General features: G+C 42.1%; 2 protein-coding genes across 3 annotated transcripts; one reads left to right on the top strand and one right to left on the bottom strand.

Moving 5' to 3' along the window:
- Positions 1-5,822: 5,822 nt before the first annotated feature.
- Positions 5,823-7,224, top strand: c1ql3b (complement component 1, q subcomponent-like 3b; the record flags this gene model as incomplete). Its single annotated transcript, XM_080778201.1, has 2 exons — positions 5,823-6,464; positions 7,045-7,224. 2 exons carry the CDS (start codon positions 5,823-5,825, stop codon positions 7,222-7,224), a joined length of 822 nt encoding a protein of 273 aa, XP_080634327.1.
- A 686-nt stretch (positions 7,225-7,910) lies between these two features.
- pter (phosphotriesterase related) lies at positions 7,911-15,990 on the bottom strand. 2 transcript variants are annotated; one of them, XM_080778198.1, is made up of 6 exons: positions 15,903-15,990; positions 12,726-13,072; positions 12,157-12,284; positions 10,706-10,971; positions 9,718-9,858; positions 7,911-9,353 (listed from the first exon to the last, which is right to left on the bottom strand). In XM_080778198.1, exons 2-6 carry the CDS (start codon positions 13,027-13,029, stop codon positions 9,143-9,145), a joined length of 1,050 nt encoding a protein of 349 aa, XP_080634324.1. In that variant the 5' UTR covers positions 13,030-13,072; positions 15,903-15,990; the 3' UTR covers positions 7,911-9,142. The 2 variants fall into 2 exon arrangements, with proteins under 2 accessions (XP_080634324.1, XP_080634325.1); XM_080778199.1 differs by lacking the exon at positions 15,903-15,990 and adding an exon at positions 15,857-15,878.
- Between the last annotated feature and the right edge of the window lie 290 nt (positions 15,991-16,280).

Here is a 16,280-nt window from a genome sequence, read left to right as displayed (position 1 = left end):
CATCTCCATGAAAATCAATATATTTGTTGTTGTTGTTGTTGTTGCGTAGGAGCTTTGGTTTTGTTAATAATTCCAGGCAGCCACTTCAGTGGTCTGTATACATTCCCTTGTTTCAATAGATAAATGCCTTCTTGTTAGCCTGTATACCAAGTTGCTGAAAGGACGGCGCCGGTTTCAGGGCCAGTCCATGGATGATGACAACAACCATTTGAGAAAGTGGGTGGTTTATCTATTTATTTGTCAACTTTTGAATTGTATCACAATTGTATTTATTTTAAAGACAGTTTCTCGCACTCTTCATTTTCATAAAGGACACGCTTTGAGTGGGTGGTGTGATTGCACCTTCCTTTGCCACCCACAGGACTAAACTGTTAGCTCCCTATTCTTATCTGAGTGTCATGTGGTGTGTTGTCTCTTGTCTATCCTGTGTCTTTCCAGGTGCTGCCTTCCATACTGCCCCATTAAGGCCGCGGCCCCGGAGTGACTGATTCAGCACCGGTGTCAAAGAATTAAGTGACGAGTTGGGACAGATTTGACCATGCGTCAATATACATTAATATTAATTGCGAACGCAGTGAGCATTTGTTTTGCACGAAAGACCCTCCTTGGGCTGAAAACGGTCATCACAAAATGTGATGAGGTCATCACATTTGATGAGGTCATCACATTTGGCCACATTTGCACAAGCTTACACAAACTTTGTCCTAAACAAACATTAAATGCCATTGACAATGAATGGACACGTTTGAGTGTTTGTGTAAACACAAACATGCGTGACACAAACATTGAAGACGATGACTTCACACACAGGTGTGATTTTTCCCCCTTCTATACTTGATTACACAACATGGATGCATAAAATGAGCTCTAGTTCACTTTGCATTGTCAAAGATTACAAATACAAGCTGCCACTTCTTCTCTCACTTGTCCATGAGGGAGAATATAGTTCATCTCTCCAGCTCTTATGTTCAAGTCTGAGTCACTGGAAGGTCTCTGCCAAACAGGAGGCCGGGTTGAGACTGACTGCATGGCAGCTGTTCACTGACTCACAGCTATATGACAATATGGAACACTTCACAGTACAGTCCCGAATGTTAATTCAACTCTGTACAAATGGAATCTGAAAGGGCCGTTTTGTAGTGTGATGTAGTGTGTTTCGAGTGTTTGTGTCCCCGTGAAGGAGTATAGAGGTCAATCTGCCAATCTGGCAAACTCTCTCCTATACCAGCAAGCATCAGCGTTTGGTTGTTTTGTTTATTCGTACACCTTACATTACACTTTTCCCCACATCCATGCATTGACTACATCACTGATTTCTGACTGATTTCCCCACTATTATGTGTTAGTGGTAGGCCTGTATACGTTCAACATTACTGGTGTAGTCTCCCATTTTTTGATCGGTGCAAAGTGCTCACAATAAAGGGCTCTGTCTGTCTGTCTGTCTGTCTGTCTGTCTGTCTGTCTGTCTGTCTGTCTGTCTGTCTGTCTGTCTGTAGATCTGTCTGTCTGTCCGTCCGTCCGTCCGTCGTGACTCGTGCTGAATAAATAATGGGCCTTGATATGAAAAGGTTTAAAACCACGGGAACACACGGTTGCCTTCTAATCAAACTACAACAAACACATCTGTGTTGTTCCTTCCTCCTCCTCCTTCCACAGAGCAGCATGGTGCCATCATCGACCCAGAGTGCCATGCTCTGCATACGTGATCATATCATCACCTGTCCTTGACAGCAGCAATTATCCTGTCATCACTCACACCTTGCAACAACACGCCGCCACCGTGCTTTACACAGTTCATTATGGTCCTCAATATGTTCTAGTAAACAAGACACTCGGATATACAACAAGGTTACAAGGTCACTGGGTACCGTCATCAAAAAATAATCAGAAGCTTCATCAAGCTTCTCTCTCAACTAAGCCAATATACTACAGTTTAATATATCCATATCTCATTTACTGCAATGTAGGATAAGCCTAACACATTTTTAGAACAAAATGCCTCAAATCATCCAATTACCATCTAAGGCGTAAGGAGAAATGGCACCCTTTTCACATTGGTCTATTATAGCGCCACCATGAGGCCACAACCTGACCTGCCCTGGTGGAGACCTGTGCTCAGAGGGGCACTTTATCTAGTTTCGTTGTTTATTTCATTATAATGTATTCCTACTCTACTGATTGCCATGGCAATCACCTGCCATTTGATTACTTAACCAGTCCACTTTTCACAGTCAGTTTGCACTCTTCAGACACAGGCAGACAGACAGATACAGAGATCTCCATATATGGAGACTGTCACGGGGCAGCCCGTGCCCTATACACATATACACTGATCGAGGACAATGTACACATCGAGGTACACAGCAGCTTCCATTTGACTAACATTGCCGGCCGGCTTTGGGAAAATGACATTGGGGAAGTGTTGCTCATGGACAGTGTTACATCCTGGTGTTTCCCAATGCATTTTAATGTTTGAAGTGTTCTGTTTATTGATTGATTTGACCACCTTACCTCACCAGTGCGGACACGCCTCTCTAAAGTGGAGGGTGCCAAGTATTGTAGAGGAGGAGGGGTGTGTTGTCTGTTTGTATTTAAGAGCAATATTTTAGTAGTCTGTTGAATATAACGTTGGGTGAGGAATGTAACTTATATTATGTTGTACAACATATTTTAAAGGCGAGGTTAGTCATAGGCTCTGAGAAGGTATAGCTGGGTTAATGACTGTTAATTGATTGCATGCCATGTGGTAGGATCCACTCCCTATAAGAGGGAGACTGCAGGGGCATTCAGTTAGTTGGAGCAACAAGCTGTAAGCAGCACCTAGGGGTGAGCTGCCAGGGCCCTTGTCTTGTAAGGGTGTCGCCTGTTAAACAGTGTCTTAAGTTCCTAGGTTATTTTCTTTAGGTAAGTTTGTAGTTTAGTATTAGTTTCATTTTTGGTAAAGTCTTGTTTTTATTTGTTATTTAAGGCCTTGCACTGTACTGCACTGTAATTGCTGTTGGAGGATTCGTTTTCGGAGAAAATGAACAAACTTTGAATCTCTGGACTTTTTTGGAGCCTTGACCAATCTGCCAACTTTACAGAGACAAAAGGTACACAGACAGACTGTTAAAACGGGTGCTTTGACAATGGGTATTGCATGGTTCCCAACTTGTCATAATGGTTTTATGTAGTGTCTTTTTCTACTGAAATACTCATTGTGAGTCAATCAACGAGGACATCCTGCATTGTGAATGATGCAGGCTGGGCAGAAACGTGTCATTATGTGTTTAACTGTGTTGTTGAGGTGAGATATCTTGAAGTCTGTTAACTTAGACACATGCAGTAGTATATAACCTAGGGGTAACCTACCCTAACCTCATAAGTAACCGGCCATGCCTCAGTCTTAACCGGCCACATAGGTCGCTAACCCTATATTTGAAGTCTTAACCAGCCATGTAGGTCGGACTAACGGGAGGTAGGACTTACTGGCAGTCCCCATTTTGATAGTGGAATAGTTTGGCCGTGTGTGTCTCCACAATGGTTGGTGTATAGTAATGTCCTCCTTAGCAGTTTAGCTTAGCAGCCATGCTGCAGAGGCCCCGAGCTGCTACTGTATGACTGTTTTGTGAATAATTAATTAATTTCAACTCACTGTGATTGTAGTAATATGCTATTTTGGAAACGGAACTATTAGGTGTCCTGTCCATCTATCCATCTTCAACCACTTATCCGTAGTCGGGGCCGCGGGAGCAAGATCTCCATCCGGGGAGCTCCAGACTTCCCTCTCAAGAAGCAACATTAGTAACCTTTTTTTTTGGAGATATGGTCCCTCCATCTGATCCTTGGTCTGCCCCGGGGTCTCCGTCCTTATTCTTCATGAGCCACACTTCATGATCATAGGCGAGAGAGTAGGAATGAAGATTGCTCGGTAAACACTAGACAGAGAGCTTTGCCTTCTGGCTCAGCTCTTTTAGTACAGCGACTGCAATACCGCCCCGGCTGATCTCCTTCTCCGTCCTCCCCTAACAAGACCCTGAGATACTTAAACTCCTTCACTTGGAGCAATGTCTAATTCCCTACTTGGACTGCACAATCAATCGGTTTCCTGCTGAGAACCATGGTGTCAGATTTGGAGACGCTGATCCTCATCCCATGCAGCCACTGTACACCCTCGGCTGCGAACCGGTCCAGTGAGAGCTGAAAGTCTCGGACCGATGGTGAATAATTAACCCAAATCTACACACAGTATTACTAGACAGTGCAATCTTCATCCCCCTCTCAACTGCACCTGCAAGTGCTTCAATCAATTTTAAAAATAGATTGAGGGACAGGCTGCTGAAAAATGTTGCTTGCCGAAAAATCAGTTCCTGCATAAAGTGCAATCGCTACAAAACACACTGATCACCACAATGCACAGATGCATATAGGCCTACCTCTGATGCCACATTTCTGTCACCAATCAATGAAGTGATCTCACACTCACATATTCCTATAATTGTATTGGCATTCAGCGTTATTTAGACATTTCATCAGTGATTGTTTGTGTGAAGAGTAAAGACTTTATCTGCCATCTCCCACCTTTCGCTGAGTGGCCTTATATAGATTGTCTCCAGATGATAAATTGGACAAGGGGAGCTGAGGTGGGATAACTTACTATATCCTTTATGGACCTAATTAGCCCTTTGACAAAGAGTTATGAAGACATTTAGACAAAGTCATGCTCCATTTGTTCGGTTTTTAAAATGTAATACCAATCATCATAGGGACTGCATGGTGTGTCATCCCAACTTAAAAAAGTAAATACAATAAATGGCTTTAAATTATTAAACACATTTTCAAGACATGAATAACCTTGTCTATCGTCTTTTGTTTCTCGACTCACATAATTATTTTGAAAGCTACTTTAAATAAGGTATTTTGGGCAGCAAGAGTTACTTGCAACTAAGCCCATGTGTGAATTAATATAGCTTAGCTCGGAGGTATGGCAACCTTTGGCACCGGTGCCAACATTGGCACAAAGGAGGCTGATCACTGGCACACGCACAAAGCATAAGTGTGAGAGAGGACTTTTGATTTATATAAACACCATCGCTCACATTATGTAAATTATGTAAATTACACCCTGCACATAATTCTACATTAATTAAAACTCTGAACTCTGACTGGGGAGGGAGTCTGGGAGATAGCCGGTTATTGCTCTGAGTCTAATGATCAGTATAACAAAGTGAAAGAAAAACATTAAAAAGAAGGGAAAAGGTTATATTTGTGGATATTGATGTGGTGTTTATGTTGACACCACTGACTATATCTAAAAATGTAAAAACATGGCACTTGGTTTCAAAAAGGTTGCACCGTTGCAGAACCCTGCCGTAGCTCATTCCCTCTCCCTCTTTTGATGGAAGAGATGGTATAACTGATAGATTCTGTCCAGTCCAGCCCCCCTACCCATCCCTTATCCAACTACAATCGAATCGATGAACAGGTATCCCTTGAAATCTGGTCCATTCCCTTTTGTAGCATTGCGATGCAAGGGCAGAAACTTCTATACGGTCCTGCATGATATCACATATAGGTGTTTTTGTATAACGCTTTATTATTCTCAACTTTACTTTGTTATTGAGCAACTAAATTAGTAAATAGATTTTGCAGTAAAAAAAAATTGTAGGTGAGTGTTTGGTTTTATACAGAAATATTTAACACAACATTCACGTTCGGGAATTTAAATCACAATTAAGAATCAATTCGTTGCTTGGTATTAAAATATAATATATATTACGTCTAGAAACAGGCTGGAAGGCCATTCACCCAGCAGGAGAAGACGACGGGTCGGCAGAGCGCAAATGATCGCAACCGGTGTTTGTGGCGTCGCCACGGTGCTGGCGTTGGTGATTCTCATCCCCATCCTGGTCAACTCCGCCGGGAGTGGGACAGGACCAGGCCGCTACGAGATGCTCGGAGCCTGTCAGATGGTGTGCGATTCCCACGGGGGAGGGAACACGGCAGCGGCGGCCACGGCCAAGACAACTAATTCGCTGAAAGACAGTCGCTTGGTTCAGTCGCTGCCAACTTTTATCCAAGGTCCCCAAGGAGAGCCAGGGCGCACGGGGAGGATGGGTCCCAGAGGGCCCACTGGGCAGCCCGGACCCGCCGGTCCGCCCGGGGCGAGAGGGGGGCCGGGACCCCCGGGTTTACCCGGACCGCCCGCGGCAAATAACAACAACGGACCCACGGGTCATGGCATCAGCGCGGCTACCTACAGCACGGTGCCGAAGATCGCGTTTTACGCGGGGCTGAAAAAGCAACACGAGGGCTATGAGGTGCTGAAATTCGACGACGTGGTCACTAATGTCGGCAACCACTACGATCCCACCACGGGGAAATTCACCTGTTCGATTCCGGGGATTTACTTCTTTGTTTACCATGTGCTCATGCGTGGCGGAGACGGCACGAGCATGTGGGCTGATCTGTGTAAAAACAACCAGGTATGAATGATGATGACGCCTCGTGAAATAGAATGAGAAAATAATAATTTATCCTAAATTACTATAATGGAAACTAATATTCAGTCCTGAATATAGAGTGATGTCAGTAAATGTGTCGTGAAGCTCAGGTGATGGAGCTGTCCGTGGTTCTGAAGTGCTGATCGGAGACGTGGTCTGTGCAGTGCATGCAACTCATGTCCGACTATAGCCTTGGATCAATTGATTGATTGATAAATGCTAAATGATAATTGTATTCACAGTTTTGGGTATACAGTTCAAACGAAAGTACAGGTCAATACAAAAACTGCTGAGGATATATAACCAGAAAAAGCACTAAGACTATACATCAGGGTCGCCCATTTTCAATTCATATCATATGTATTTGATCGAGTTATACTTTCATATAATACGAAAGTAAAAGTCAGACCCATTTAAATTCATCTGTGATAGTATTGATCCAATCAAGCCTATATAAGTCCATTTAACAGGCTACAATTTAATGTATAAACAAAAGAAAGACGCCCTTATAATTTATATAGGCTATCAAATAATTACTACACCTTTTATTTCCTTTCACAAGGTGAGAGCCAGCGCGATTGCACAAGACGCCGATCAGAATTACGACTATGCCAGCAACAGCGCTGTCCTGCACTTAGAGCCCGGGGATGAGATCTACGTCAAGCTGGACGGGGGGAAGGCGCACGGGGGGAACAACAACAAGTATAGTACTTTCACTGGCTTCATGGTGTATGCTGACTGACTGACTGACTGACTGGAACTGCAGGACACTTTGTTCATCTGTAGGCTATATACTTCACTCTTCTCTTCGTGTTCAGTTCTTTAAGAGTTCTTTAAAAAAAAAACATGCGTTAGGTTAGATTAACAGGAATTGCGAAGGGAACAATTAAGACAATTTTGTGGGGAAATGAAAACTGAAACATCTATACACGATTATAATTATTTCACAATGAATCTTGTTCTTGGAAAGACATTCTTGCAGGAAACTCGCATATACGGTATAACGGAGCCTCACATTTTACAGAATAATCCTGTAATGAATTTCAAAATGTACATATAAGTATATAAATGTACAGTATGAGTATAAATGTACTTGGCATTATAAGTAATGAATCAAATCACGCTCGTCTTTATTGCACTTTGTTTCTGTAATATTATGAATTGTCTGCAATACTCATATTATGATAAACAGGGATTGTCTATGAATTAAACGGATTGACAGAATAATTGATATTCCGATTAAGGATCATTTCTAATGTTAACATGCATGGATGACATGACAGGTTCCTTGAATATGTAGGCCTATACTGTATGTGGTAGGTTAAAATATTAGCAACATGTAAATAATCATAAGCTCTATCCTGTCATGCTTGGAATGAATGTGAACTGCTTTAAAGGTCATCGTCATAATAATCACCAGTGCCTGTCTTCTTATTTAACATGTCTTTTTTTAATTGTTCAAACATATCTCTGACAGTGCTTATACATTTTGTTTGGATCACATACAATCATTTTGTTTTCAACACGTCGTATACACATGGCATGAAAGCCCCTTTTCCAGGGAACTAGAAGAGAGGTGAAAGTCAAGTTCAATGCCAACAGCCATTTCTCCCTCGTCCATCAGAGACCTTTTGTCCACTGAACTTCCATATGGTGCGTTGTCATAGTTAATTAAAGTATATAGTAAGTAGTACATATTGTGTGGCCAGCTGCAGCTATACCATTGATCATGTCACCACTGTGATACCACCTGTTCCCAGAGGAGGGGGGGACGGACGGACGGACGGGACACTTGTCCTTCAGAAGGGTCCACCAACCATTCTCCAACAAACACGCCGCACTGCTGAGATGCCACATGACAGCTCATCTAACAAAGCTACACTCTGTGTTACAGGTGCTGCGCTGTATACTGTAAACCAACAATTATTTGTTTTACTGTGAAAACGATCTAACTGCAGTTAAACTGCTTAATTAGCAGTTATGGCTTAATTGGACCAAATAGCACAATGTTTCTATAAGCACAGCTGCAATGTGCAAACAATTTTCCTGAGACTGATTCCGTTGCACCACTCAGTTCACACAGGTGTGATTCTTTTTGGAGAGGACAAGAGCCGTTTTCCCTCGAAGCTTTTCAAAATGAATATTCGGTTCAAATGTTATCAAAAGGAGACCGTTAATATTGGAAGTCTCAGGATTGTATGTTTTGTTCCGATAGTTTTGCATAGTTTGGATCTGAATGAGACATTTTTATATCTATATGATCTGATATAAAACTGTCCGTTTAAATACTGGACTGTATAAAAACTGTACTGAAGCAACAAAGTGTTTGGCTGGACTGCTGCTGGCTCAATGCAACACATTCCCTGCACAATGAATCTGAAAACGCTACGCGTTGTGAGCTTGTAGATCGGCTATTTTCAGTACAAACAACAAACGGTACAAACAACATTAGGCTGAAATGTTTTCAGGGACAAAATAATTAATCAATAACGGTCTATTTTTAATGTGATTTCTGACAGATTATATCGGAAATCAGTGTAGATGTGTTAATTGCAACATCATGTTGCATTGACACTGTATCTTTTTTATTATCAAGATAAACTGAATGTATAGAATTATGCCACATTGAAAAGCCCCCTCCCTTCATCTCCTTCATGCCTTCATTTGAATGTAAGCCAATGTTTTGGGTTGTCGATGAGTATCTTATCCACCTGGTTCTGGGAAATGCCCCTGGTCAGCATCTTCGGGGCGATATTCTTCAGGATATGAGAGTAGCCGTGGCCTCCGTATTTGGTCAGGCGGTTTTTGGTGTGAATATCGTGCGCGATCACTATCTTGTCCTCGTAGCCTTCCTTCACCAGCAGTGCCAATCTGACGAAGAGACGTGAAACGGACACGCATATAAACAAAACACACACATGCCAACTCAATAGTCAAGGTACGAATTCTTGATATTTTGTGAATTCTGGCTGTTGTCTCGCCTTTTAACCCATTTTGGGGACGGGAACCCCTTTTGGTGTTAGCGTTATGTTATGCTTTAGCTATTGAAAAATAGCAGATCTACAAGCTCATAGCGCGCCACCGAGTGGCGCGCTACGAGCTTGTAGGTCTGCTATTTTTTTAAACTGTCAGGATTTAAGACTTTTTAAAATCTGATCTCGGGTCAAAATGCGTTAAAGAACCACCATTCTTCTGTGCGTTAGAATCTGATCTCAGGTCAGAATGGGTTACTTACGCCTTGACCCTCTGGCTGTCACTCGGCATGTCCACCTCTAGGTTATATGGGTAGTTCAGCATCTCCGTGCCAAACAGATCGTACTCCAAGTAACACCCCAGCTTGGCAAACTCAAGTAGCTCGCCATCATCAAATATGGTCCTGTAAGTGTATGGAAGGAATAGTGAATGATTCAAATGAAAGTAAAGTGCTTGATTATAATTATTTGATTATTACAATGCTATAGTATATGACATCAATATATGGTCCTAAACAAGCAAAACATTTGCACACCTACAAAGTGACAGGTGTGTAAGAGTAGACAAAAACCAGGAAAGCATGTGTCATTTTAGATTTTAACCATTATTTTATACTTTGGCTATTCAAAAATAGCAGATATACAAGCTCATAGCACATCATTCACTTCGTGCTATGAACTTGTAGATCAGCTATTTTTTAAAATGTGTGAAAATCTTTGAATTGACCTATATATCTTTTAAAGTGAACATTTTTAACTCAAATCTATGCTTCTGGGGATCCCTGCAACAAAATATTTTGAAATGGAGGTCCGTAATTTTGGCCAATTACAATTACAATTTATTTTATTATTCTTTTGATTTTTTGGTGAACAGGTAGGTCGTGTTGGGCATCACAGTACATTTCGTATAGTTGTTACACATAATTTGTTACATTTCTAGTATTAACACTCATTATGTTACAGGTCATACAGTCCCAAGAGAATAAGGGTCCCATATGTGGGTGGTTTCAGTCCTTCTTAGTCCGTTCACTCCTAATGGCAGAGTCCATGATTATTATACATCGGTATTTCATTTCTATTGTTAAGACAAAACGATAGAAAATATTATTTTTGAGGGTCCTTGACATGAAAATGTTTATAGCACGACAGCATTAATATTAAACAAAGGATTTAGAAGACATTTTTAGACTTCAAGCTTCACAGAAGAAGTGAGTGAGCGTCTATCTATAGGGATCTATAGGGAACCCCGACCTGTCAAGGTGTGACATAACAGTCTTGCTTATGTCACCGCCGGCCTCGTGGAGAACGCGGACGACCTCGGCGGGGGCGGCAGGATTGCGGCCCGGATGGATGATGACGGGGCAGCCCAGCTGGACCTGGGCGTGGGCCGTGGCCCTGAGGACCTTCCTCTCGCTCTCCGTGATTGGCCAGCCGGTGCCGATCTCTCCGATCACGCCACAGCGGATGTCCGTGCCGTCCGCTCCGTGAAGCACCTCGCCGACGATGATGTCCGTGAGCTGAGAGGCACAAAACTGTTTACTTAAAAAAAAAAAGCACTTCACTCTTTTTTTTTAAACCACGGTTCATGTTTTAGGTTTAGAAAGTAAAAGAGATGAGTGTTAATATATTTCATTTTCTGCTTTCTTTCGTTTTAGGGATTTTAGCTGTTTTTGACAGGGGACGTCTGGCCACAAAAGATCACAGGATCTAGTACTGAATGTGAAGGTAGCCTACTGGGGGGGAAGCCACACTGTGTGTCATAGGCTCAATAAGTCCGTTTGACAGATTCAGTAGATCCTGTGATCTTTTGTGGCCAGATGTAATTTCTTGGAGTCTAGTAGGACTATAGTAAATAATAAAAAAAGAAATCACTATAAAATAATTGTAAAAGAAATACATATTTAGCCCCATGCTCGAATGCCCCCGCCACCTGTCAAAAACAGCTAAAATCCCTAAAACGAAAGAAAGCAGCAAATGAAAAAGAATTAACACTCATCTTTTACTTTCTCTAATAACAACCTAAAACATGAATCTGGTTGAAAAAAACTAAAGTTGTCCTTTAATCTTCATATGATTGGTCCTCATTATAAGTTGACACAATTTCCTCTCTCTTTGGTGGGCTACGGACAGTTCAGAAACCTGCCTACCAGTGACATCATCGGTGGAGATTCCAGTAATGGGAAAGAAGTGAGTCCCCTACAGTAATAGAAACGACAGCTCTTCCTGGGAAGTTAGCATGCTGAAAGAGAAACCTTCGTTCTTGCATTCATTTAAAAAAATATATCAATTTGAAGGTCTCTGGCCTTAACCGTTGTGTCTACAGCCCTCTGAGACACAGAGCGAGTAGACAGAAATGGTACAATCTTATAATGAGGAGGACCAATTCTATGAAGATAAGGTTGAAAATTGGTAAAGTGGTCCTTTAACATAGATAGAACAATGATGTTGTTGACCTTGCATTTACAACAAGCTGGTTATAGATAAACACATTCAAAAAGCAATAAGGACATTGTATACGTTTCCATATTCCATGAAGCAAACATCAACATCTAGATACTCTACGAAGAATACCAGTATGAATGCGGTAGTAGTCGTGCATACCCCATTCAAATGAACCAGCAGACAAGTTCTGCACACAAATGCAAAACTTAAGTTGAGAAAATTCGAATCGACGGAGACATTTCCATAATCCAAAAACCCACCTTCTCCACAGTCATCTTCTTGGTGGCGTCTGTGTGGGTGCAGTCCACGTAGTATCCAGCCCCTCCTATGATATGGACCCCAGTGTCCTTGGCCAGCTGCCTGAGGGTGGGCAGGTCACGGTCGATACCTGCAGGGACGTGCAGTGCAGAGAACGTTAGGAGTGGCCAGATCTGAAATTCTCTCAAAAAGGGCACTTTTTAGAGAATCCACTATTCTTTGCGAAAATAGTGGATCTACAAGCTCCCAACGCGTCACGCTGTGCGCCGAGAGCTTGTAGATATGCTATTTTCCGTCTGCGTACGACATGGATTTTCCACACAAGAGGATGAATTATTTCAAGGTAAAATGCAGCGTTCAAGTTCATGAGAGTTTGGGGAAAAAGGCAATTCTCCTGAATGCTGCCTTCGGGTATATATGGCATGCCGGACTGCAATTTTGTCACCATATAGTAAAATGCTGCATTCATTCATGGTCTGGAGAGGACAATGCCGTGCGGTGCGGCCGGGCAGGGCAGGGGCTCAAGCCCGGCCCCTTTGATGGTCTATGTGTGCACGCGCCGTGGTGATACCTGTGGTGGTGTTCTCCACGATAGTGCCCCCTCCGGCCTCCCTGTACGCCAGCAGCTCCTCGCGGACGGCGGCGGTCTCCTGCTGCAGCAGCAGGTTCTCGTGGCTGCAGTAGGGGTTCTGCCTCAGCCAGTGCATGTGCTTCATCTGGAAGGGGCTCTCGGACACCGCCTCCTCGCCCGACGGCGGCGGGAAGAAGCAGCACTCGAAGGTCATGGTCAGGTGCTCGTGGGTCATGGTGCGGCCCAGCTGCTCGGGATCCATCGGACCCAGGACCGTCTGGACCTTCCCACTCAGATCTGACATGACGGTATAGTATAATCAATGGGCTCTTGGGATTATTTGCAGCCTGGGAAAAGAAGACAGTACAGAGGAGTTAACCCATTTAGACCCGAGGACGCATCTGTGTCGCCTTAACTTTTTAACCACTTTAGCCATTATTGTAAACTTTAGCTGTTTAGCAGATGCACAAGCTACAAATCTACGAGCATGTAGATCTGCTAAAAAAATTAAGTGTGAATGTGTGCAAATCTTTGAATATATATTTTTTCACAGCTAATGTGTTTAACTCAAATATTTGCGTCTGAGGGGTCCCTGGAACAACATATTTTCAGATGGGGGTCCGCGGCCAAATATAGCCTTTATCATTTTGGGCATCCTTGACATGATGCCGTGAGTCAACAGTCTTGTCTTGAGAGAGTGTCATGTCAGTGGTGATTAATATGTTACGTTTATTGGAACCAGCCCTAATGAGCAGATAATGTATTCACTTATTGGAAATAACACTTTTCCCTTTTGAAGTTTTAACAAAAAAACTTGACAATTTAAAAATAATTTAATTAACCACTTTAACCCTAGCTTCTCTATTTTGGGCATGATTTCTGTAAACATTTCGGAAATCTCACAATTGCGTCACATCGCGATACGTGTTGTGTGACCTTGTAGACTGGCTTATCTTAATAGGCCTGGCTAAAATGGTCAATGGTGCATGTTAGTTTGATGTTTTTGCTACCTTATTTGCACATATATACACATACATACATACATACACACACACAATTTTTTTTGTTTTATGTGGTGTTGAAGCTACAGTTACAAGCTACATTGGTCTTATTTTACTGAGTTTATTTGTCAATGTCATATATTTATTTGGTAACGGAGACACACACACACACACACACACACACACACACACACACACACACACACACACACACACACACACACACACACACACACACACACACACTGTAACTGTCCCTGAACGAGAGACAGTGGTTACAGGTATAAACTTCAATTATATAAAATATGGTTTTTATGATGATCATACTTGGATAAAAAGGTTGATTTCATTATGAATAAATAGAATTTAAGAATGGCAACAAATATGTCAAAGGGTTATATTACAAGGTAAAAATACACCCTTTGAAGGGACGGGAGTCACATGATCAGAGTTGTCATGTCATTCACATGACGTCACCTGTCAGTAAGGGTCAGAGGTTGAACGGACTTCCTGGAGAAAAGTTGTATGTTTTGGGAACGTCAGAGAGAGAGACGATATTAATCAATCTGCACATGGTTCAAAGGCGCACACGGTACATATTCTTTGTGATTTCATTGTGATGTGTTGTTGTGGATTGTTCAATATTTCTGTAATGTAGAACTATGGACTTTTGATCAATTGAATGCACATGTGTTAGGACTCAAAAACTGAACAAAATGTCATTGTTTCCTTATTATAGTTTTCACGGTGTCTTGGTCACTGGAGGAGTTGAAAGTCGCAATACAAATAAAACCAATATCAGACATCTGTATGATGCGTGGACATACTTGAACCTGTACAGCTACACACACGCGCACACACTTTTTAAAACTTTGCATAGGCCTATTGCTACCAAATAAATGGAAATTATATGGAGTAAAATAAGACCGAAACGAAATGTACCTTCTGTTCAGCACTATAGGACCTAACTGAAAGAACAGGCTAGTTCCTAATCCTACTTCCTGCAGAGGGAACTTTGGACTGTATAATAACTCATGATCATTCTGAATCTGACAACTTTTACTATACATTTGTTTGCCTGTCGTCCACTTGTCTTTTTTTAGTGTACTACAACTCATTTATATATAGTGATTTCCTGTCTAGTAACTCGATCCAGCACATTCCACCATGACCTTGATGAATGAAGCCTTGAAAAGGAATATTCAATCAAGCTACTGCAACGTCTGTTAATTTCCAATCTGGGTACCCCGGCCATTGCCATTGGTAGTCAATTTCAGACAGTGGCCATTTCGTTAGCTTTTCATTATTAAAGACAAAGTTTGTAGTTGTAGGCTATAGGTAGATGGCTGTCATGATTATTATGACAGTCATGTTTCAGGGCTACTCTAGGTTCAACTTCAGCCTGTTTTTTTTGTAACTGCTACATTTACAAACAAACGTGTACTGTACATTATACACGTTCAGATTTCAAATATAAAGTGCTCGCCCAAGGTGCCACGGATGTTAGAATTTTCTTGGTTCAGCTATTAGCACCCGTTTAATCCGCGTTGTTTAATGAAAGCAATAAAAGCATTTGTATCCGAGCGCCCCTGCTATTTTTCTCCAAATGGGTGCGTTCGGAAATTCACCGTTGCACACCGGGAGAGCACTCGCCTATCCGTTTGTATTGGCAGTGCGGTCGGTGTGCATACATCGAACGCACCCAGTGTATCAGAGTGCAATACACCTCCTAGCCGACAAGGGCGCGTAGTTGAAAGCCTAATGGCGATATTGGCGAAAAAACTGATAAGCTGGCGCTGGGACCAAAATGCTTTTTTATTAAACAATGCGGAATGCACCGGTCCGGTACTAACACCCATGGTGAGCACTTTATATTTGAAATCTGAACGTTTATGTACACGTTTGCTCTGTAAATGTGGCAGTCACAAAAACAGGATGATGTTGAACCATGACGCTCGCGTACAGTACTATAGGCTGTACTAGGCTACCGCTACTACATTATCATATCGTGCAGTTACAGTAGTCTATGTATGCATAACGGCTGCAGTACAGACGTAGCTACTGGTACACAATTAGCATGCATGTGACTGTGAGACCCGAAGGAATGCACTACAAAATAATAACCTTAACCTTACAGTAGTGTAGCCTATCTGAAAATGCTACAAGACTTGCTGACCTGATCGTTATGCAGCAGCCCACTTCTTCCAGACTTCCACTACACTACACTCAATGGGAAATGTACTGAACAAAAGACAACAGTAGGCCTATTAGCAGAGCAACAAGTGGCGGCTGCAGGCAGGAATTATCGCGAGAACAACGATGTAACATTATTTTCATTCAACTGATTCAATCAAGTGTATAATTATTATAATAACTTAATTTTCTTTTGATATTCTCAAATGTGATGCTTTGTATGGTCCTGTTAATGTGAACCTCCCTGAGTCCCTAATATTTTTAAAACATGGCTCATTTAAATCCTCAGGGATTTTAATAAGGGATGGCATGGGGGGGACGAAAAACATTTGTTTTGTACACACACACACACACACACACA

The sequence above is a fragment of the Protomyctophum bolini genome (assembly GCF_963924005.1).
Source record: "Protomyctophum bolini genome assembly, chromosome: 12".
In the NCBI taxonomy this organism is placed as follows: domain Eukaryota; kingdom Metazoa; phylum Chordata; class Actinopteri; order Myctophiformes; family Myctophidae; genus Protomyctophum; species Protomyctophum bolini.
Note: the sequence above shows the minus strand (reverse complement) of the source record. Positions and strands in the feature narration are given on the sequence as shown.